At 44.5% G+C, this 22208-nt stretch overlaps 3 protein-coding genes across 5 annotated transcripts; 2 read left to right on the top strand and 1 right to left on the bottom strand.

Moving 5' to 3' along the window:
• The first annotated feature begins 339 nt into the window (after positions 1-339).
• Positions 340-3278, top strand: LOC128306982 (protein VAC14 homolog). 2 transcript variants are annotated; one of them, XM_053044673.1, is made up of 6 exons: positions 340-507; positions 588-2049; positions 2121-2239; positions 2304-2383; positions 2457-2622; positions 2713-3278. In XM_053044673.1, the coding sequence occupies exons 1-6, from the start codon at positions 410-412 to the stop codon at positions 2834-2836; spliced, it is 2049 nt and encodes a 682-aa protein (XP_052900633.1). In that variant the 5' UTR covers positions 340-409; the 3' UTR covers positions 2837-3278. The 2 variants fall into 2 exon arrangements, with proteins under 2 accessions (XP_052900633.1, XP_052900632.1); XM_053044672.1 differs by having other exon boundaries at positions 2710-3278.
• A 482-nt stretch (positions 3279-3760) lies between these two features.
• On the top strand, positions 3761-9233 carry LOC128306396 (transmembrane protein 41 homolog). Of its 2 annotated transcripts, none has more exons than XM_053043905.1 (4): positions 3761-4135; positions 6559-6985; positions 7071-7199; positions 7444-9233. In XM_053043905.1, the coding sequence occupies exons 2-4, from the start codon at positions 6693-6695 to the stop codon at positions 7949-7951; spliced, it is 930 nt and encodes a 309-aa protein (XP_052899865.1). In that variant the 5' UTR covers positions 3761-4135; positions 6559-6692; the 3' UTR covers positions 7952-9233. The 2 variants fall into 2 exon arrangements, with proteins under 2 accessions (XP_052899865.1, XP_052899864.1); XM_053043904.1 differs by having other exon boundaries at positions 6556-6985.
• Positions 9234-10635: 1402 nt separating this feature from the next.
• On the bottom strand, positions 10636-15383 carry LOC128306804 (septin-2). The gene is made up of 5 exons (XM_053044418.1): positions 14573-15383; positions 13218-13653; positions 11827-12143; positions 11507-11745; positions 10636-11420 (listed from the first exon to the last, which is right to left on the bottom strand). Exons 1-5 carry the CDS (start codon positions 14577-14579, stop codon positions 11337-11339), a joined length of 1083 nt encoding a protein of 360 aa, XP_052900378.1. The 5' UTR covers positions 14580-15383; the 3' UTR covers positions 10636-11336.
• Positions 15384-22208: the final 6825 nt, after the last annotated feature.

Raw genomic sequence — 22208 nt, 5'->3', positions numbered from 1 at the left:
AGCTTTTCTTTAAACAGGGATCGCCTATCATATTGTTAAATTTAAATCTCTTTCGTTAGTTTCTTCACGTAAAAAAATGATTTCTAAAGAGGGGAGTGATTAAATAGTCTATGAGTTATTAACTGGAAATTGTTTAAGTAATTGGAAAATATATTATAAAAACAAATTAGTCGTTAAAATCTCTTCGGAATATTTATAAACTAAACTTTAAACAACATCATTTAATTTTACTACATTCGTAGGCTGATGATTGTCGACCACTGGTATAAACAATTGCTGTCATTGTGCTCACCCGCTACACAGTGTCAGTGTTGTTGGTATCAGGTTATGTGTAAACAAACTCTCTGCACTAGACCGTGATAAGCAGACCATTAGTCATCGGAAAGTATCTAAAATCTGGACATTAAACATGGAAAATGCGTTTGCACCGATTAGTGAGGCGTGCGTTAAAGCCCTCAGCGACAAAACGTATGAGAAACGAAAAGTGGCAGCGCTGGAGATCGAGAAGTACGTATTGCCGATAACTATGACACCGTTCGCCCCCCTGGAACTGATACACCCAATGACTTTTCGCTTCCGTCTTGCAGGATGGTTACCGATTTCAAGATGAAAAAGAACATGACACAGATCAAGCGCATCATCGATGTGCTGAGCAGGGATTTTGTGCGATCGAATGACTCGAACAAGAAGAAGGGTGGCCTAATAGCGTTGGCCGCGACCAGTATCGCGCTTGGGAAGGATACGGAAAAGTTCATCGAGGATATCGTCAATCCAATCATGAACTGTCTAATCGATAACGATAATCGGGTACGATTTTTCGCCAGCGAATCACTGTACAACGTGGTGAAGGTTGCCCGCGGAGCCGTGCTACCCTTCTTTCCGAGCGTGTTCAATGCCCTCAGCCGGCTTGTAACGGATCCGGACCAAAGCATCAAGAATGGGAGTGAAATTCTTGACCGACTGCTGAAAGACATCGTGATCGAATCGTCCCAAACGTTTGATCTGGATGCGTTCATTCCGCTCGTCCGGGAGCGCATCATGGTGAAGAGCTCGTTCGCTCGGCAGTTTATCATATCGTGGATATCGGTGCTGAATGCGGTGCCAGAGATAAATATGGTAATGTTTCTGCCCGAAATATTGCACGGACTGTTTCAGATTCTTGAAGACCCGCTGCCGGAAATTCAGCGCATGTGCGAATCATTGTTGGCACAGTTTCTGAAAATAATCAAGCTTGATCCGACCGCCGCGGACATACCGAAGATGACGAATGTGTTGATTGTGCAGGCCCAGTCGAGCAATCCGCTCATCCAGTTCTATGCCATCTCGTGGATCAAGGAGTTTGTGCAGCTGTCCGGTGGTGAGATATTGAGCTTCTCGAGCGGTATATTTACCGCGATTCTGCCCTGTCTGGCATTCGAGAGCGATGCGAAGAAGAACATTAAGGATTGTGCCAACGCGGTAAACCTGAACCTACTCGAGCTTATCTCGAACGGCGAGGATAAGCAGAAGAATCTCAGCTATCTCGATCTGAACTCGGTGATGGAGGTGTTGCGCCAGTATCTCGTTCACAGTCCCGTTCCGACGAAGATTGCCGTTCTCAAGTGGGTGCACCATCTGTTTACCGAGGTACACGACGAAATGTCGGAACACGCGAACAAACTGTTCCCGGTGTTGTTGCGTGACTGTCTCTCGGATAGTTCCGATGAGGTGGTGTTGCAGGCGATCGTTGTGCTGGCGGAAATTGTTAACTCAGCCACGGTTAAGGGGAATGACTTTGATCAAACGCAGTACCGACAGTTTCTGGTGGAGCTGTTAAATCTGTTCAGCGAAAACAACACATTCCTCGAGAAGCGTGGCACCTTGATTATACGGCAGCTGTGCCGACTGCTGAACGCGGAATACATCTACCGAACGTTTGCGGAAATTTTGCTAGAAGAGCGAATCAATCTCAAGATTGCCTCCACTATGGTGCGGACGCTGAACATGATACTACTCACGACTTCCGATTTGTTCGATCTGCGCAACATGCTACACGATATACGAAATGAGGTAATGTTTGTTTTATCTACCGTAAATATTTTGTACAATAGTACTATTGTACTATTGTTTTACATTTACAGAAGTCTGCCTCGTTATTTGAGTGCCTTTATAGATGTTGGGCTCACTGTCCTGTGTCGACACTATCACTCTGTCTGCTGGCACAGTGCTATCAACACGTATCGGAAATCGTCACATTATTGTAAGTTCCTACTTTTTAATGCACAAAACCAAACATTAACTACATCGTTTCCTTCCTCTTGCAGCGCTGATATTGAAATAACCGTAGATTTTCTCGTAGAAATCGATAAGATGGTACAGCTTATCGAATCGCCGATATTTGCCTGTAAGATATCCTCGCTGATATTAACGTCTGCTTCGTCTAACTCTCATTGTTTTTTTCTCCCGTTTCCATCAAGCTTTACGACTAGCCCTTATTTCCCACTCGAACGATAATGCGGACGCTCAACATTTGTCTCGTGCGCTGTACGGCATCTTGATGCTTCTGCCCCAAACAGAAGCGTTTCATCTATTGAACAACCGCTTGAAATGCGTGCCTAACTATTGGAGTCAACCGAACAAGATGTAATTAATACCTTTTTTGTTAGCTACTATCAAACACAATTTACCATATTATTTCTCGCTCTTCCCCACTCTATGTTTTATTTGTAGCAGCTCTAAATCAACGAACGAAAGCCAATGCAACATAAAATTTGACGAACTGTTCATCTACTTCAAACACATACAAGATCTGCACCATCAAAAGCGCGTCGAGAAGCGAAAGAAAAACCAATTCTAAAACACCCTTTGCCACCTATGAGCGAGGATCATTAATGCAACACCCAAAACTTGAACATAAGAAAGCTATTTGTTTTTAATGTGTATCCCAAAACAATTGTAATTGCATATATTTTTTACAACAAACCTAATTATGCTACGGTCGAGCAAAAACCGGATAACTTGTAAGGACTTCAAATGCTTCCAATCCCTAAAACATTATGTTTTAATTATTTGCTGCAATGAGCGAAGGAAAGTGTTGTTACGAGGGCAACAATAAAGAATCTGGAAGTCGCATCATTATTATACATTCCCTGCACAACTATAAGGTTTCTACATAGCTTAGAAACAAAGAGTAAACAAATATACATATAACTAACCTCGTATAATGTTTAGTCTAATGGAAAGATCCTGATCGGATCAATATCCAGTCAGGGATATAAATCTTTATTTAGCGCACCATCCGAATATACTTTTTCCTCTCAACCCTTTCCTAAAAACCTCCCATTTCCGCATACAACAAGGGATGAGTTAAAATAATAAGTATCGCAATGTCTGACTAAATGGAATGTTTTTAATATATAGGAGAATAAAGAAAATGTTTAATTAAATATCAGTAAAAATCAATAAAGCCGAGCAGCTGCCGGTAAAATTATTCGCGCAGTATTTGAAATTTTAATATCGAACTGCTCGAATGACGTTAGCAGGAACAGAGCTGACAACTTTATTACATAACTTGTTTAAAAAAACGGGTTTTATTACAAATATATTTATAAAAAAATTATTTACAAGTTTATTTACAAAATGTTATGCCTTTGTTCGTGATTTTTGTTGAGCAAATCAATTTCGCATTGTTTTCGAAAAAAGGGAAACAACAATTTTCGCACACCCTTTTCGAACTGTCACTTTCGGTTTACCCCGTGCCTGCCGTGTGTCCACAGCTTCATTCGTGTGCCATTCGTTTCTGCTGTTTTCTGCGTTAATTTTTACACGCCTTAACCCCCGTAACCAAAAACTGTTTGTGGTGTCCAAGTGTGGAAACGGTCGTTTGATGTTCTACAAATAGTGTGTCGTGTTCTGCAATCAAAAACCCCGTCACCGGTCGGTTCCTTTTCTGCTGCAAATTTGGTTACTGCTGGGTGTATCAGCTATCAAACACATACACACAGGCAGCGGTGCAAAAGCGTTGGAAGCCCAAACAAGCCGAACACAATTGTTCGTTTCGATCCGGTAGCAGCGGATCGGTTGTGCCCAAATAAAACGTGACCAGTACGGGGAAGTTGCACAACAAATTGTCGCATCAGACAGACCTTTGGCGAAGGTAAGTTTTTTACTATCCGCCCTTATTTCCAGCTTATCGTTCTTTCAGTTTCGCAGGCGGTTTATGTTGGGACAAACGTTTGAGAACGAAGAGGTAACACATTCGCCGTAGTCCACCAGTCCATATCGTGTGAGATTTTATTGCCTTCATCGGATGCAAGGATTGCACCATCTTTTGCTAACTACTTGCAAACAGCAAACCATCACAAAGAGCGTAGGTTCCAGTACCTTCTTGAGTGCGTGTTTTTTTTTTAGCCATTGTCTCCACCAAGTAAAACGACGGCTAAACTCGTTTCTTTCCCGCTGTGTGTATGTGTGAATGTGTATGTGCGCGCTTAAAAGAGCCTTGAAGCCACCGAAGTACGTAACACGGTCGTACCACCGTACAAATCCGACCGTTTCCTTTCTCTACCCCCCTGCCAAATTGTCCAACCATATCCCTTGCAAAAGCAAACAACGGCCACATGTACATCCAACACCGAAACCTTCCCAACAGTGGGAAGCGCAATAGGTAAACGGATAGTAGGGGTAATTACGACACAAGGTCGGAGCACGCACATCGTGGGGCAAGGCGCATACAGAGCGAGATAAAAATAGGCAAAGCAAAGGTGGATAAAAGGGTAACCCCTACACATCAGGCGATATCTCTCATCCGGCCAGTGTTTCGGGTTGGGAGGGGATGAACATGTTTTCAATCCCCGCACGCTCGGCGTTGTGCTGTTTGTGTTGCTCACGGGGACAACCGGCGGCAAACGGTGTTGATAAGGAAGTCATCCCGCCCGCGTGATGACTTACTTTTGGTTCGCGGTAACGGTCACCTTGGGGTAACGGGGATGAGGGGACGGGCGAGTCGTCGCTTTGCGGAAACCGTGCGAATAAACTCTTCTAGGTCACACACAAAGAATCGTATGATCAGCGCCTACGGGTAGGCCCGCAAAGTATATCAGCTGGAAGGAAAAATGATGCGCACGATTTGTAAGTTCACGTCGTTTGCGATACGCACAGATACAGAACGCAAAGTGATTAAGACACCTTTTGCCCGAAAAGCGCATTGTTTTGCTTCAGTCTCCCTGTCCCCACCACCAGCAAAACAAACGAGAAAACAGTCCAAGGCGCAGACCAAGAAGTTAAAGTCGGTCCGAGCGAAAGGCGATTTTCACTTTCCGTTCTACTTCTTCCGTTACCTTGACCCACCTTACCACACATCGCCGTAACCCAACGAAAGCAAAAGTGAAGATTTTATTTTTCGCGTCGAATACATTAAAAGAAACTATTTTGGAAAGTGCTGGTGGGTGGAAAAGTACTGCAACAAGCTTTGTACGTTACATTAAAACATTATGTTGACTGTGGTTTTATTCTTCCGTACGTGTATCGGTGTGTGATTTCTTTCTTTATTCAACTTAGTAATTCGTTCAATTAACTAATAGCAGAATGCACCACCGCCTTTCCATGGGTGAAGTGTTCGAATGTGTGACCTATTTTGGATTTGCAAAAAAAAGCTCGTAAAATGTTTAAAACATGCTGCACGGTTGTGCCATTAATTTAATTGATCCTATTATAATGCAATGCGGGTTTTATTATTGATAAGCTACTCTGGATAATGATGTAGGTTTTTTCTTTATATTTTCAATGAGACAGAGGTTGTAGTAATGGAAAAGTTGCGCTCTGTGAGTTGCGATTCACGAGGAGAATAGTAACCCAGAAGTTTCATTGTTACGTATCTGCTCTTAAATTTAATTATATTGTTCACTGAACCATCCTAACGATGATTCACGAGGAACTTATAGAAAAGAAACCCAGAATTAGCATTGTTACGTATCTGCTCTTACACTAAACGGCACTTATATTTAAATTTATTTTCATATTAATAATAATTATGTTATGAGCTTTAATCAAATGGGATTTCAACACCAGAACTAAAGAACTAATTATATAAATTGGTGGTACGCTTTGGTAGCTTTTCAATTATTAAAACTTAATTCCTTTTCTTCGATATTTTCGTGAATCAACAAATGAAAAACTCTTAAATTGCTTGAATGTTCTAGTGTTAAACGAAACTCATTACTGTTCACTAAAAACAAATTGTAACACGTGTCGAAATATTATATTTAGCTATATTCATTTTAGTATCCTAAGCTATTTATGTAATTTAATTGCTGCTAAATAGGCAACACACAGACGTAAATACGTAGTGCGATTGCGTCCTAATTATCATCCAACATGCACGTCACATCGGATGACAATACTCGTACTTACCCAGTGTGAAACATTTTTGTTATTTTCGCTTCCTGTTGAGTTGATATTTATTTCTTCGCTTTTTCTCTCATTCTCGGTATATTAATCATCATACATCGTGCATATCGTACGATTGGGCCTTATCTGTATTGGTGCTGTAAACCCATCCACCACCCCATGACGTAGAAGAGGTGATTTCGCGTCCCCACCCTACCCGCTTCAGAGCAAAACCAGCTGAGCTAACAAATGCCAATAGTCACCGCATTCTGAACCACTGCGCGCCAGCATCCGAGCTTCGAGTGGGGGAAATAGAACCACCAGCCATGGCACCGGATGCGATCGGGACGGCACTGTACGGTGACAATAACAACCAGCACGAGAAGCCACACCAGCGACCGGTTATGATGAACGGTGCACCGAAGGTAAACGCGCACCCGGTCGCTAACGGTGATGTGCAACACAAAAGCAACAGCAGCAGTACCCACCACCACCAGCAGCAACAACCGGCGGACGAGGATCGTTCAGCCCGGCAATCGCTCATCATACTGGCAGCCATCTTCTTTACCAGCCTGTTCGCGATGGTGTACGTGTACGCAATGTTTCCCCAGCTGGAAGAGTAGGTGTTCTAAAGTGCCACGGTGACAAATACCGTAAACCGTTGCTATTTGACTAATATGCGTTTTTGGTTATCTTATTTGTAGGTCAGAAAAGCAATACCTTAAGGTGCCGTTTGATATCGAAGATGCGAAGCAGCTGGGCCGGGTGCTCGATCGCTACAAAGATCTGTACAATGTTGAGGTGATGTTTGGCATCATACTGGTGTACATATTGTAAGTAATTGGCGCGATGCGTTCCGCCTTCTGTCTGCTTGCATACGCTCGAAGGGTTGGCATGAACCGTTCGCTTCAGCAGGGTTTGGGTTTGGCAGCATTTTGTAAATCTAATTTATTTTCTTCTTTCCTCTCCTCACTCTCTCCCTCTTTCTCTTGCTTTTTTCTCCTATTTTGCTTTCATCTCGATCGCTTTGCTGTCCCCACCCCCATATCTTTTCGAAAAACAACAAACACCCCGAAGTCTACAAACGTTTGCCATTCCGGGTTCGTTGTTCCTATCGATACTGAGCGGATTCCTGTACAGTTTCCCGGTTGCACTCACGCTCGTATGCTTCTGTTCCGCGCTCGGTGCCACCCTGTGCTATCTGCTGTCGCAGCTGGTCGGTCGGCGGCTGGTAAAGTACTACTTCCCCGAGCGGGCCCACCATTGGGCGAAACAGGTCGACCGGCACCGGGACGATCTGCTCAGCTACATGCTGTTCCTGCGCATGACACCGTTCCTGCCGAACTGGTTCATCAACCTAGTCGCGCCGGTGATCGGCGTACCGCTGTACCCGTTCGCGCTCGGCACATTCCTCGGCGTTGCGCCACCCTCCTTCATCGCCATCCAGGCGGGCAAAACGCTCTACAAGATGACCAGTTCGAGCGATGCGTTCAGCTGGGGCTCGATCGCGATGCTGGCCGCCTTCTCCGTTGTAGCGCTCGTGCCGGTTATCTTTAAGCGATACTTTAAGACAAAGATCGACTAAGGCGGTGCTTGGGTTTTGTCGATGTATTTACTTCAATGCTAAATTTCTTGCACGACACAGGCCCTATGCCGATAGCTTAATAATGTGTAGCCAAAGAGAAAAAAAAACACACACAAAAACACAGCAACTAAATTTTAAGTAAGTCAAATCTGTGCGTGCACGAGGTTGGTTCAACCGTTCAACGTGATTATTCCTATTAATGCTACCGATGGACGGGTGATGATGATACGCGAACCGCTTTTGTTTTAATTGCATGGATCGACTCTCAAATGCAACTACCATCGTGAAAACTCTCCACAATTTCCACACATCGCATGTGGTAAAATGCACATGCCAGGGTGGTTAGAATGTAAGCTAGGGAAGCGAATGAAACGAGGAACAGACAGAAACAACAGCAGCTACTAAAACAAAAACGAAGACTAGCATATAATCTAGCGAAAGGCAACTTATTGGTAGATACAAAACCAACAATCAAAACCGGCACAACAAAACAATAACAGGATCAGTTCAGGAATATTTGTATTTTGATAGTTATGTTCAGCTTGTCTCTAAATTTACTGTCACAACTAAATTGAAAACGTGGAAAAGGTGTGTAGATATCGTTTTATTTTACTGTTTTTTTTGTTTGTTTGTTTGTTTGTTATGTGATTATATCCTTATTAGTACGAATTAACAGCGACAGGCACGAGCGCGATACACCAATGAGTGCATGAAGCAGGAAAACAGACAGCGCAGCAAAGTTAGTCACACCAGCAGTGTGACAAAGGCTGCCGCCTAATTGTGAAGCACATAAACAAACGAAACAGAATACCGAGCGGGCGTACAAATACAAGAAATAGCTAAATGTCGCAAAAAATTAGGCATACAAGTAAGATAACCGGAAGGAAATGGGAACCCACTTGGCAGGTTAGGTCGTGGGAAAATAAAACCAGAATGGAAATTCGCATAAGCAACACACACAAGCACGAAAGTCATTGTACACGTCTATCCGGGCTTACCGTTGGGAGCGATAGTCACGCGCTTACGAGTTAGGTGATCGGTAGACGATAATTTATTTGCATAGAAAAAAAAAATGGAAAAACCAATACAAAAACCAATTCTGTGGTATAAAGGTTAGTACTGTGGGAATGGTAGGCTCCCACCATCAGAGCCGATTGGCTAGTTGTGGTATATGATTTTGCCCTTCCTTGTTTCCAATATACTTACCGTGTGTACCATGCGTAATAAACGAACCGATACGATTAAACCGGACCAAAAGCTAAACCATGGTTGTCCATTCATTTTCGCTCTTGCGAATAGAGTCTGTTTTTCTAAAAGCTATGAAGCCCTTATCATTTCTCAAATTCGTGTCTTTATGTTTATTCCCTTAAAATTTAAAGAATTTAATTGTTTCTCGATCGATCGTGCGCCCGATCGCGATCATTCATCCATTGTTGCGACAGTTGATCCACAAAACTTGAAATGAACTTTCGAAGTTAGTTTCCCAGGGCGCAATTTCACCACGGCCGTACGGCTGATGTCTCGCTGTCGCTCCAATCTCCCAGTAAAATGTGAAACGTTGCTAATAATACACTCCACATAAAACCTTCATTTAAAAAAAACACTTAAATTTAATAGTAAACATATTTAGAAACAACATTTTATCTGTAACTTCGCACAACATGCATATGTCACACACACTGTACGGATGCGTTTATTTTGTTCGTTTGTTTGATTTATTTTTTGAGGAGAGAACCTCCTTTAAACTACGGCTTACACAAATAAGACGCCACCAGCGATCCCCGGCGCCCGAGAGAGAGTGCGTTTCAGTTCACCGTGTGCCACGAACTCGGCACGCTGCCACGCGCGCGCGTGTCCTGTCAACGGGTTTTGTGCCGTTGTGTCTACAAACACGTCGCCACACGTTTCGCGAACGCTACTGCCGGTAGCGTCCGTCAATAAATACTGGTATTTAAATAGGTTTTAAAAATCAAAGACAAAAAAAAACGAAAACAATCATCATCAACAGCAGTGTCTGTGTGTCTCTGTGTGGGGTTGCAAGGTGTAGGCGCGTATTCGATGCGCTTACAGCTTTTATAGTCCGAATGGGGAATATACGCATTTAAACGTTTTTTAAAACATGATCAAGGATCATCGAACCCCGCTCTCTTCATTCCCTAAATTCCCTCCTTATCCTTCTTCCTCCCACATGAATTCTCTTGGTGGTAACTTAATTGTCTTAAAGTGATTGATTGATTGCAATCTTACATTCCATCCCTCGCTCCCTCCATCTCTGCCTATTTCTCTTGCTCTCCTTCTCTCTGTCTCTGTCGCTTTCTTTTCCAGTATCTTTCGGCTAACCCGAAGGATGTTTTGTTTCGCGGTTTTGTTTTTGTTTTCCTACAAATAAATCCGAATGTCGTCTAAATCCCGTCCACCAGTCTCTTCTGTCTACGGTCCAGTACGTCTTTCTCCCTCATATAAATAATTGCATTAATTGCTAGCCATGTGTACATACTTATGCTACATAATAATAATAATAATAATAAAACACTCCATAACGCTCTGTGTAACGTTACGTTATCGTACGACATCATTTCATGTGGATCCTGCGAGTGTTCTTAGTACGTGTTGTAAAAGAAAAAGAAATGATAACAAAATGGACGAAAAAAAAACAACAAACAACCAACTTATCGTTTTCCTCGCAGAATGGGGGAAATTTAGTACTCCGTGTTTCTGCTTGCATCGTTACCCATTTATATCCCTATAACGTTCCGTGCTGGATCCGTTACCGTGACCATGTACGGCACGGTAGCCTCTCTGTCTTTTCTTTTTTCTGTCTCTCGCTCTCTCTCTCTCTCTCTCTCTCTCTCTCTCCCTCTCTCTCTCTCTTTGGTCGAGTTTTACTACACGTAAAAACGAATTACTAACGTGTTAGGGAATGAGTATTGTAATAGTTAATGTACGTATTAAAGCAATGCATTCGTTCGTTCGGGATGTTTTATTTCATATTGAGCAACGCGACACGCTCCTGTCTACGCGCAACAGAGCATGGAAACTCCTACGCGCACCAACACCCGGATAATGCAGCTAAACAATTATCGTCTCTGTTACCTTCGATGTGGGAAAACGGTCCATTTTTCAGAGTGAAAATGCTATTCCCCATCGGGTAAATCTGCTAGTAAGGTTTCTTCTTCTGTCACGGAATAAACTACGAATTTTGAATGTATGTCCTAACGTCTGGATGTCCACCCCCCCGTCCACGTGGATAAAACCCTCCCCGCATCGTTCGCGTTTGTTTGGTCGTTGCGAAGAAAAAGGCGCGACCGTTACGCGCACGGATGTTGTAAACGGCGAACCACGTGAGGAAGGATCCGACGGGTATAACTACGCTGTTGGCGTACTACTAAACGTCAACAACAGTATCGTTGGTGGTGGTAGTTTCCAATTTTTCCTGCATCTCAGCCAGCATGTCACGCATGCGGCGTATCTAAAATTAAAAAAAAAGTATATAAATATGACGATAAAAACACAAGCACAGCGGCTAACAGCCTTGCCCGCGCCTAGATGCGTTACCTCCTCATCCTTCTGCAGCAGCAGCAATCGCTCCGCGTCGGTTAGCTCGTGGTTGGAAGCGGTCGATTCATGCTTCAGCTTATTGCGCTCGCGCAGCGCATGCTGCGAGATCTGCGAAATGCACTGGGCGCGGAAATTTTCGTAATGTATATCGCGCGTCGTATCCTTCAGATCCTGCATATGCGTCGAGATGAGCATCGTGCGCAGCTTCCCCACATCGCTGTAGTCCGGATTTTCAACTGCAATGGACGGTAAAGAAGCGAACTTTAAGCCTGATCTGATCTGATTCTGATGCGAATAGGAAAGGTAGCGGGCCATACCATCCACCACACCCCACGGGTACTGACGACAGCGTATCTTCCGTCCGGCCACCTCCATCACCTGGTTGCTGCCAACCACCGCGAACGGGAGGCTTGCCTTCAGTTCGCGATCCTGCCGCTTGAACGCTTCGTCCTCGTCGGAATCGCACTCGGGCAGACGGTAGATCTGGATGCCGTGCGTTTCGACATCCTCCAGGATCCGTGCCTTCAGTGACTTCATCTCCTTCGGCGTGAGCGTGTCCGCCTTCCCGATCACCAGGATGATGTTAACCTTCTTGTGCATTTTGCGCAACAGATCGATGTCCAGCTGGCGCAAGCTAAAAAAACCAGAAGAAGGAGAACGTACGGTAAGCACTCTGTTGTACTGTGTTATATTTATTTACTGGGTTTTTTTAAGGTTTTATTCAACCATTTAGGCGAAGTAGAAGCTATATCTGGCTTCTTTTTTAAGTAAAAGTGGAATATATACACACGATGGAATAAGAGTTACAAGTGGGAGCTGCTTGATGATGGAATAAGCAGATGAGATCAATTATTCGAGTATGGTACACTGAGTAAACAGAGAGGAGTAACTTCAGGATTCTATTCAAAGTGGAATTGGGAAGATCTGATCGTACTTTCTTGAAATATGGTTATCTGAAATCAATTCTGTTCAAAGCTTACTCTATCTACATTTGACCAGTATCCTCCTGTAGGAAGAAGTACTGAAATTCGCTTGAGGAGTTAGAAGATATCCAATTTGGTTGGAAAACTTTCAGGGCCCTTCTCTACCTCCAGAAGATGAGGTAGCTTGTATACTCTACAACCTAGCGCTAGAGAGGGCCATTTATGTTTTGAAGGTCGGAACTTCTTGAAGGAAAGCAACTTCTGTATGTCTATCCATCCTTATAGGTCGTCAAAAACTTCACCCATCTTGAGTCAAAGATCAACACCGACAACAACATTGCTGTGGAGGATGCTGGTTGCCTCACAGGTCTTTGAGACAGTCCCTCTAAACCTAAACTAAACCCTATTGGCCGCGTCTGTGCGTAGGATGCTCAGGAGGATCTTTGTCCTGATATTTGGGGATGAACTAACAGTCGCACAGCGGATTATACACGCTAGCCTCTTGTGAGCTGGTCATGTCATGGGAATGACTCCGGAGTACCCAGCCCTCAAAGCCCTTCTAGTTTTTCTTCTAGTTCTATATAAACAGAGGAGGCATGGCAGGCCCAAATAGAGATATCAGAATGTCAGATGACGGCTTAGAGGACTCCTGCAGCAGACCTCGGTGCACCTTTAGCTCCATGAATTCTTCATCGATCTCAGGTTCATTTCCACGGGAAAATCAAACCAGAAATGGCTGCTTGGACTCCGAAAAACCTCCACCCGGATGTTAAACTCTCACTCACCTGCGACCGTACGGTGGTACGAAGTACAGCAAACAGTGCACCCGATTGTCCTGTATGTTGCGCCGATTCAGACCGCTCTCGTCGGTAAAGTACTGCCGGAACTGCTCGTCGATGTACTGCGTGCAGACGCGCCAGCTGTCCTCGCAGTGTACCGCATCACCGAACCCGGGCGTGTCCACGATCGTCAGCCGCAGCTTCACGCCCTTCTCCTCGATGTCGAGCGTTTTCTTATCGATCCGGGTCGTTTTCTCGATCCGCTCCTCGACCGGCGGCACGATGCGCTGCCCGTACAGCTCGGTCAGGAAGAGCGTGTTGATGAGGGTCGATTTGCCGAGCCCGGTATCGCCGCACACCATCATCGTAAACTCGAAGCCACGCTTCACCGATTTCCGGTGCACCTGTTCCGCCAGTGTGGCAAACCCGATGTAGTCGCGCTCTGGAGAAATGGAAGAAGCACAGATCAGTTACCGCTCGATTGAGGCGAACGTGCGTGCGGTCGTGCGGGTGTCCACTGCCCGGCGTACCGGTTTATAATGTCAAACACGAATGCGAATTGCCCACCATTGCCGTCACGTCGTTTCGTTTCGATCTTGTCATATTTCAAGGTTCGCTAGCCCGGAGATACTCGGGAGGAATTTCAACAACAAACGCGCCACAAATGGAAACCTAAAGCCTTATTAGTGTGGGAGTCACCGTGCATGGCCTGCTATGTGCCGGATGGGTACAGATGTACGTCACGAAGCACACAATCCCGCCTCGACCACGTAAATCTAAACCAAAGTTCATTTTTCTGCTTGTTTTTGTTGCAAAAAGCCACACTCTCGCTCTCGATACCGCAAGATTTCACATCCCTTGGGGCCCCGGGACACCTAGCACCAAGACAACTCAGGCAACTCATATTGCAAAACACGGCAAACCGCACACACGAATAACAACAGGTGGAGCTGATGTGCGATATTGGATTTGCACAACGGGGCTCGGGGGGGAACCATCTTCCGAATCATCAAATGCAATACGGTGGCACGGTGGGTGACCCCCTCGGAGGTGAAAGTGGACCAAAAACAGTGTTAACCCAGCTACCCCACACCGTGAAGCCTCGGTTTTAAACTGCAAGGCAAGACGTTAGACGAATTGGTTGTTTTTTTTTTTCTAGGTTAGGTGTGCGTTACCGTTGCGGCAATTGCTAGGCAAAACGTCGTGCTTATCGTTTGACCAAAAGGGCACCAACTTCCAGGAAACGGGGCTCGGCCCCTTCGGGAGAACATCCCAAAACACACACACACACACGCACACACATCCAGTACGCGGAACCCAACGGTAATGGACGTTGCCGTACGACTGCCGATGCGACTCACCTGCCATTTCTATCCCGTCCACTTCCGGGTCACCCCAATAGTCGCCCCGCTCGGTAATGGCTGCCGGTGGTTTGTGGGCACCGTCCAATTCTTTCTGCTCCGTGGCTTCCGTATATTCCTCTGCTGTCTGGTCTGCCTGCACTGTGCCGCACGTACTCAGCGTCGGAAGTAATTTTCCACTGACGTTGAATATGTCACACCACACACCAAGTGGCCTGCTACGATGGAGATTCAGCCGTTGGTTGATTGACGTTTTATCTATTTCTGATGCCTTTTGAACGGCGTGTATGTGGGGGGGTTTTTTTTTTTTTGTTCGTCTGTTTGCTTAGTATTGCACCCTCATGTGTCAAAACAGGCAATTCTCGTGTGGAGTTGGTTGGTGTTTTCTTTCTCTTTCTCACTCACGCTTTTCTTTCCTTTCCGTTCGCTGGAAATTGCCTTTTGTTTTTGATGGAGTGGCCGTTCACCTACGGGGCCCTACGCCGTGTCCGGATGTCTCGCTGATGCACACAAAACCTCCGCTACGCTGACATCCGGAGCATTGGACGCGTGTGTAGATCCGCGTCGCTTACACATCCAGGGCCTCCCGTTGCTGTGTGCGTGCGTCGGGCGTTGTGAGGCGAGCTGCTCCTGCTAATCGGACACGGATGGAACCATCGCACCGCGCACAACAAGAATTGGAATGCTGTTCGGGCCACTATTGTTAACTATTCACACTCACGAGCACCATTTAAGAACAACACTGGTGCCGAATTTCCGCCGGATGCGATTTCCCGGCCAAGCGTTTTTCCGTGGGTGTATTCGCGTGTCACTGTTGTTGCTCCGTGTGTTGTGTTTCGGCTGAAAATTGCATCAAGATAGTACGGATAAGGGCAACTCTGCAGCAGCACCACGTTTCGTGCGTTCGAACGCTCTCACGCATTAGTGTGCGTGCGCTGTTGCTCTTTCGCTCTCTCTCTCTCTCTCTCGCTTTCGCTCTCCCTGTTCGTTACCTAGCGAATGTCCTGCCACAACGCTGATAATAGATAAAAGAAAAACACACGCACACACACTCAAAGGGAAACACACCCGCGAAAACACTCCTTAAAGAGAGTGTGTGTGTGAGAGAGAGAGATTGAAGTACCGAGAGGACTCATAGCGTGCAGGATGCAGACCCAAGATCCTGCGTGTTTATTGCCCTGGCGCGATGCCACCCTTTGTACAGCTCGCACCGATCACATATTTTGTTGTTGTGCTGTGTTGTTTTCCAACTTTCCACGCGCGTGCGCAGTTTCCCAGTAATGTGCGTGCATTATCCCCTATTTTTGCATCCTTGCGCGAACATTTGTGTCTGTGTATGTGTCAGTGTGCGTATCTCTCTCACTCTCACTTCACCCTATCTTTGTTGAGTATTTTCCACACAGCAAGGAAAAACTCTCGCAAACCGTAAAACATTTCGTACGCATTTGAAGGGTGGATGATCTGCGCCCGTGTGGACAAGAGGAAGGAGAAGAGAGGAAACGGGGGTTGTCTACGGGGGAAGGTGGTTGCACTATTTACAAACAACTGGCCTCGCACGCGTTCTCTCGGCACTGTCACCAAAACGTCTCGAACGGTGGCAATTTAATGCAACAGCCGCGACTGGGCCGCTCCTGGCATTTTCTTTCCCCCTTTTCCGAATTTGTGTTTTTCCTGCCTCCAATAGCCAACGTATAATAGGTGCACATCATTATAAAACTCTTAATGTTTTTTTTTATTTCATAAAATAAATTCAATTATTATCAAGCTAAAGCCCTGATGAAATAAGGACACGTTGAGTACTAGGCGTCCCCATAAGTTATTATTTTTTGGGTGTTATTGACAAAATTAAATTTTTGAAAGTTTCCTTTAATTTTTATAACACACTTTGTATCTCTTTTCGTTTCCCAAAAGGTATTTAAAAATTTGGTTTATAATAATTCTTGTTCAAAGCATGAATGATTCTTCACAGAAAATTTATATAAATGACTCTTCTTTTAAAAGATACATTAAGCAGAACATTAGACGACATGTTCATGGATTTCATGCAATAATAGCCGAAGTTCACGACTGTTTACAACTTCAATCAGATGTGAAATCTAATTCGGCTTGATGACAGTAAATGCATTTTTGGGCTAAATGAATGAAATCTGAATTTATATTTGAAAGATTCGTGAATTCTCTACGATTTACGACCTTCACCTTTGAGACTCTAGATCTTCATGATCATGATCATGATTGATCATGTTGATTTACGATTCGTTGATTGATCATCGCTAAAGATTTAAACTTGAGGCGTTTTAAATTAATGATATTGAATTGGAATTGGAAAATTGATTAATTGAAATGGATTGCTACTAAATATAACACCATAAATTAACTGCAATATATAACATATTTTTTTTTAAATAAAAACCATTACATTTGATGCGAGTAGAAGCTTTTAATAACTTTCTACTGTACAATCTCTTTTCGTTTTATAAAAGAAATTATTTAAACGCTAATGATACAAAGTATTCAAGTGTATAATGAATAATAAAAACATATAATTTAATTCAGACATTTGTTCGAAATTCCCCTGTCTAAATTAAGTCCCATAAGCAATTCACTTCAAAAGAGGGAGAAAGATAATTTTGTAACAGCGAAGAGGAAAATTTCACAATACACCCTTTGCCCTTTACCCATTTATCCCGTCCCTAGCGCTTATCGCCTCAACCATTGCTAACTAATTCAATTTACTTTCATCGAACGCATTTTCATTGCGTTACGTTCGATTACTTATTGATGTATGCATGCAACCGAGAAAGAAATCTTCCCAAGAGCGTTTGAAGGGCTTGATTGAATCTGATTTTCTTTTTTGTTTGGTCATCGCATTGTGGTGCACGCGATTAATATTTCAAAACAAATCCCTAAATAAAATGAAGAGAAATCATCCCCCCATCCCAAAAAAACTAAACACACACACACACATACAAAATCATCATCCAAAAATGGGAACATAAATGCGTGTTGCTGAACGGTTTTTAATTTTCACAATCGATTCATTTCTCCACTTTCACCCTATCGAAAAGCAACAACAACAACACAATCTCATGGAACCATTCTCCCCAGTTTTCCAAAACACTTCCAAAACCCTTCCGGTGTGGCGGCAATGGAGTGAAAAAAAACCTCAAAAACAATATATGTTTTGCCATCCACAATTGAATGGTGGCGCAAAGAAGAAAGGAGAAAAATAAACGATGCACCCAGATTGCTGACCACATTCAAACGGTGGCGTGACGAAAAGAAGGGGAAGACGGGGACGGTAGAGAAGACGGAGGGGTTGATCAGCTGCTGGGGGCAGCCCCCAGTTTTTTTGGATGATCTCGTTTAAGCGGCTTTTAAGACGCTGTTTTTTTTTAGTCTCATCTTAGCCTTGTTTTGCTATTTTTGTTCCAGCATCTTCACCCAAAGACGCCCATGCACATATCTATTCCCGAGGGAGGGAGGGTGGGTGGTATTTTTGATATTTTTAGGTGGATTTAAAGTGTGTGTGTGTGTGTGTGTGTATGTGGTTGCATAATAAAATGAAGATGTTTAAAAAGTTTTAGTTTCGGGTGGGTTGATATGATGATAGAAGAGTCATTTTCCCCACACGCCCTTCTATATAAATCCCCGGGGGGATTGTCAACCCAATGGGAGTTGGAAAAGACTTCATTTTTCCTATCACTGAAACTCTTCTTTCTCACGTGCCAAGTATTTTTATTCACTATGTAGAGGAAGAGACACCCAAATGTAACGAGAAAACGAGAAGAACGCAACAAAATTCAACTCGCTCTGGTTAAGATTTGAACCTACGACGTACGGTATTGCGAAGCCACGCCGTAACCAACTACGACATTGCTGGCATGATCTAACACGATGTTACAAGTGAATCATACTAGACCAGCGACATTAGTCATAACTAAGAATATGACATATTCACCTCATTGCACTAGCTTAATTACCATATTATATCACCTGATGAGTATAATGACAAAGCAATGACTGATGTCATTCATATACCTATCTCATTTGCGTTTTTTTTTGTCCCTGAACAACGTCCATTTTTTATATGACTTCAATTCTGAAAACAAAACCGCGACTAACCAAATGAAGGAAAAAAAAATCACCCGAAACTCGGGTGAGGGAACGAAATACACAGCAGGGAAGGAAGCGCATGGGACATACAAAACGAGGGGTTGTATGTTACGGTAGTAGTGGAGCTGGAAACGCTACAATCAACACAACAAAGATCCAAACTTTAAGCGGTTGCTAATGGGATGGTGGAGGTTGTGAAGTTCACATCGGGAAAAGGCAGTATACGGTAATACCCGTCAGCTGGCCGCCCGATCGTTAACCGACCCGATGATAATAGCTTACCTACCGGAGCGGGTGTTCTTGCTTTGTGGCGGTGGGAGTAAAACATGCGTTTGAGGAAAATTTATTTCCACCGTTTTTAGCTTACGTTTCGTTGCCGTCGTGTTCCCGCCCTAAGTTTACCTGCGCGTTGGCTTTCTTTTGCCTGCTGTTGTTGGTGTTTTTTTTTTGTATCTGTTTGTTTCTTTTTTTCTTTTTGGAGTCAATTTCCCCAACAGTTTCTTCATATCAGTTATCGGCACCTCTTCCTACATTTGGCTAATGCCCAGGTTAGAGACCACATGCTCAGTAATGTTTCTAATGTTTATTTAGCAAATCAGGAAATGCACAAGAAATCCAGAAATTGGAAGTTCCCACTCACGACTATCTCGACATTTGCGGCCTCCGTGTGTGAACTATTAAATGCTCGAAAAGCAATCGTTGGCTAACGCAATATTCAAGCACCGCTTCAAGCACCGTACCATGAGCGGGCCACATTGTGTCATTGCGTTGCTTAGGTGGAGAAGAAGGAAGAGAAGCGTAACAGAGGACGGTACAAGAGAATACTATCACTTTGCTTGCCCTTCCACAGCTCGTCCCGGATGTTCCCGGTTTCGAGTGTCGACATCCTCCACAAGCGGACGTTTATTTTTACACATACTCTCGCACGCGCGCCTGATTAGGGAAGGCGTGCCCCCGTTGCATCGGGTTTACCCTCCCAGGGTGGCCTGCTTTCGGAAAAATGCATTCTATTTTGCCCCGGTGCGGAATGTTCATCCGGCCGGGCTAATATGCGGCTGCTCGGTTGATTGCCACTTCGCACCTGTTAGCGAGATGAGACAATCGTTGTCTAATGGTCGATCTTTAACATAGCTCATCCAGTATATTGGAACACATCTTTGGTACTTAGTTGTAGGTCCACATATTTAGAGGGATCTAGGGCCCGGGAAACAAAGAAGGAGATATGTTTACAAAGTTTTGATGAAGAACCGAAGAAGAGTTCATATCAAATAGTTGTATTTACTCGCGCTGTATGCTCGTGCACTCGATCTATCTTTTGGGGACTCGGACCACCGTTAAGATCTACCTCTTAAGAGGTATATTAGGTAAAGAGGACTTTGAAGACTCTGCGTATTCTGAGTGTCATTCTAATGAAGTCACCTCATGTTGTGGAGCTGGTTCCTTTAAGTCTCTTCTTAAGAGGCATGTCAGGTAAAGAGGACTTTGAAGATTGTGTATTCTATGTGTCATTCTATAGAAGTTACCTCGCCGTGTCGAGATGGTTCCTTCAAGTCTCTGCCATGGAGTCAAAGACGACCCTGAAAGAGTACCTAATCAATCCGAGACACATACCACCTTGTAAGATGACTAAAACTAGCTGAAACAATTACTGAGCACCTGTGCCAGATGCTTACCAATGACCCCAAAGTAAAAGCCGCCCCACTTCGGGACCCTTACTGGTTCCATTCTTCGAAAAAAAAAACAAATTCCAACCACTTTGGAATAGATGGTCAGCACTCCGACCCCGCACCGGAACTGCTCGCATGCGAGCCGGTTGGGTCTTCCCGTAACGGATCGACGGGAGTACAGTTCCCATTTTTTACCTCGCTTTACTTTCTACCGGGCTACCAGCAAACAAAAAAAAAAACCCCGGCTGCGTGCCGAATATGTTCAATCGGAAGTTTTGAAATGCCAGCAACCTGTTGCGTTCGGAATGGCGGTTGTTGGATATAGTGTTGGGCTACTGGTGTGCTACTTGGCTAATGCTTCACACAAAAGCCCGGCTGCCTGCTAGATACCCGCATGGTGCACCGCCATACCTTATGGGAACGATTGATAAGTATAAGCGGAGTATATGTGCGTGTGCGTTGTTGTTGTCTATTATTTTACATTTTGATTCCGGGCTTCCTATTCAAGATTCCACATACCCCAAGATGGGTGAGGTGATGAAGACCCCAACCGAGTTCCCCAACACCAAACGAGTTCCAAAGGTAGCCGAATTCGCTACCGGGACCGGGAGTTGTGGGACGCTGGCTATTCCCCCCAAAAATCCCACCCGGCACACCTGTGTCTAAGAGGGGGGTTTGGAGTGTGTTTGAGTTGGATATTCGCCTTTGTTTGCACGTGTTACACCCCAAACACGTTCGCAGTTATTGGGCACGAAGTTCGGGCGGGCGCATGGACACAGACGGACGCCAAAATATTCCCCCATCGCACGGGGCCCTTCCCCAACCGCTCTCTTTCTCTCTCTTACTCTTTCTCGTGAACAGGTGGATGATTTTGGGAGGTGATCGACTCACACTCGCACATATGGTGGAGTTAGGCGCAAAAAATAGCTAAACACGTTGAAGAAGACCGGTGGAGAAACTTCCCCCCGGGATTGAAGTGGTGCCTCTACAGACTTCATGAAAAATCTGAAAAGTTCTCACCTCGCGAATGGTGTTACGGCTGGGAAGAAGTTCTAATTTGTTTCAAATATAAATTAACACACTCTATTTTTTGTTTTGCCCTTTTGCGTGTATGAGAATCTTGGGGTGCACACCACATTCCACGATTTTTGTTGGTTGGTCGATGATTGATGGTGATTCAATTGTTAGGCACGGTTGGTTGAAGGTGTAGACTGTAGATGGTTTCAGTATTACGCCAATCTAACCTCCGCTAATTCTAAGTACAGTACGGTTCTAGTGCAAGCGGTCGGATGCTGCTGAATGACGCATGAGTGATATACATGAGTCAGGTGCATCCTCCCTTACAGGGTCGATCCAGCCCTTACACATAGACACACAATTGCCCGCTGCCGTTTGCTAATACACCGGGCAACTAATCGCTGCTGCTAGCGCGGTACACACACTCTAAAATGTCGCACGGGGTTTTGATTGCGCACGCACGGAAGTAAATGACACTTTGTGGTCCAGCTAATCTTGAACCACAGCAACACACACACACACACTAGCAACAATAAACTACAAAACTGATTAAAGTGCACGATCGCGATCCGTTGTGATTGGGTGAAATAAGACCACTAAACGCGGGTTAGTGAGATTCGGAGTAACAACAACGACAAAACATACTGTCTAAAGAATGTACAAAGCAGCTTAAGCAAAGATGTTCCCGGACACTACACTTGTCAGGTTTTTTGGGGCCTGGCGCGCGATAAAAACACTAACCGCCCACTCGCAGCGTTCAGCGTACGCGCACTACAACACCGTGTCTGGTTCCGAGCTGGATCTTCAATGAATCAATTCGCAGCATGTCGAAAGCG

The sequence above is a fragment of the Anopheles moucheti genome, chromosome X (genome assembly GCF_943734755.1).
Source record: "Anopheles moucheti chromosome X, idAnoMoucSN_F20_07, whole genome shotgun sequence".
Classification (NCBI taxonomy): domain Eukaryota; kingdom Metazoa; phylum Arthropoda; class Insecta; order Diptera; family Culicidae; genus Anopheles; species Anopheles moucheti.
The sequence above is the reverse complement of the archived record's forward strand: the minus strand, read 5'-3'. Positions and strand labels throughout refer to the sequence as shown.

Excerpts from the sequence above, each read along its gene's own strand:
- LOC128306982 (XM_053044672.1), top strand. The coding sequence starts at position 410 with ATGGAAAATGCGTTTGCACCGATTAGTGAGGCGTGCGTTAAAGCCCTC. Across the intron at positions 508-587 it reads GCAGCGCTGGAGATCGAGAA|GATGGTTACCGATTTCAAGA; the intron begins GTACGTATTGCC and ends TCCGTCTTGCAG. Across the intron at positions 2,050-2,120 it reads TACACGATATACGAAATGAG|AAGTCTGCCTCGTTATTTGA; the intron begins GTAATGTTTGTT and ends TTACATTTACAG.
- LOC128306396 (XM_053043905.1), top strand. The coding sequence starts at position 6,693 with ATGGCACCGGATGCGATCGGGACGGCACTGTACGGTGACAATAACAAC. Across the intron at positions 6,986-7,070 it reads ATGTTTCCCCAGCTGGAAGA|GTCAGAAAAGCAATACCTTA; the intron begins GTAGGTGTTCTA and ends TCTTATTTGTAG. Across the intron at positions 7,200-7,443 it reads ATCATACTGGTGTACATATT|TCTACAAACGTTTGCCATTC; the intron begins GTAAGTAATTGG and ends AACACCCCGAAG.
- LOC128306804 (XM_053044418.1), bottom strand. Across the intron at positions 12,144-13,217 it reads GTACCACCGTACGGTCGCAG|CTTGCGCCAGCTGGACATCG; the intron begins GTGAGTGAGAGT and ends TGGTTTTTTTAG. Across the intron at positions 11,421-11,506 it reads TGCTGCAGAAGGATGAGGAG|ATACGCCGCATGCGTGACAT; the intron begins GTAACGCATCTA and ends TTTTAATTTTAG.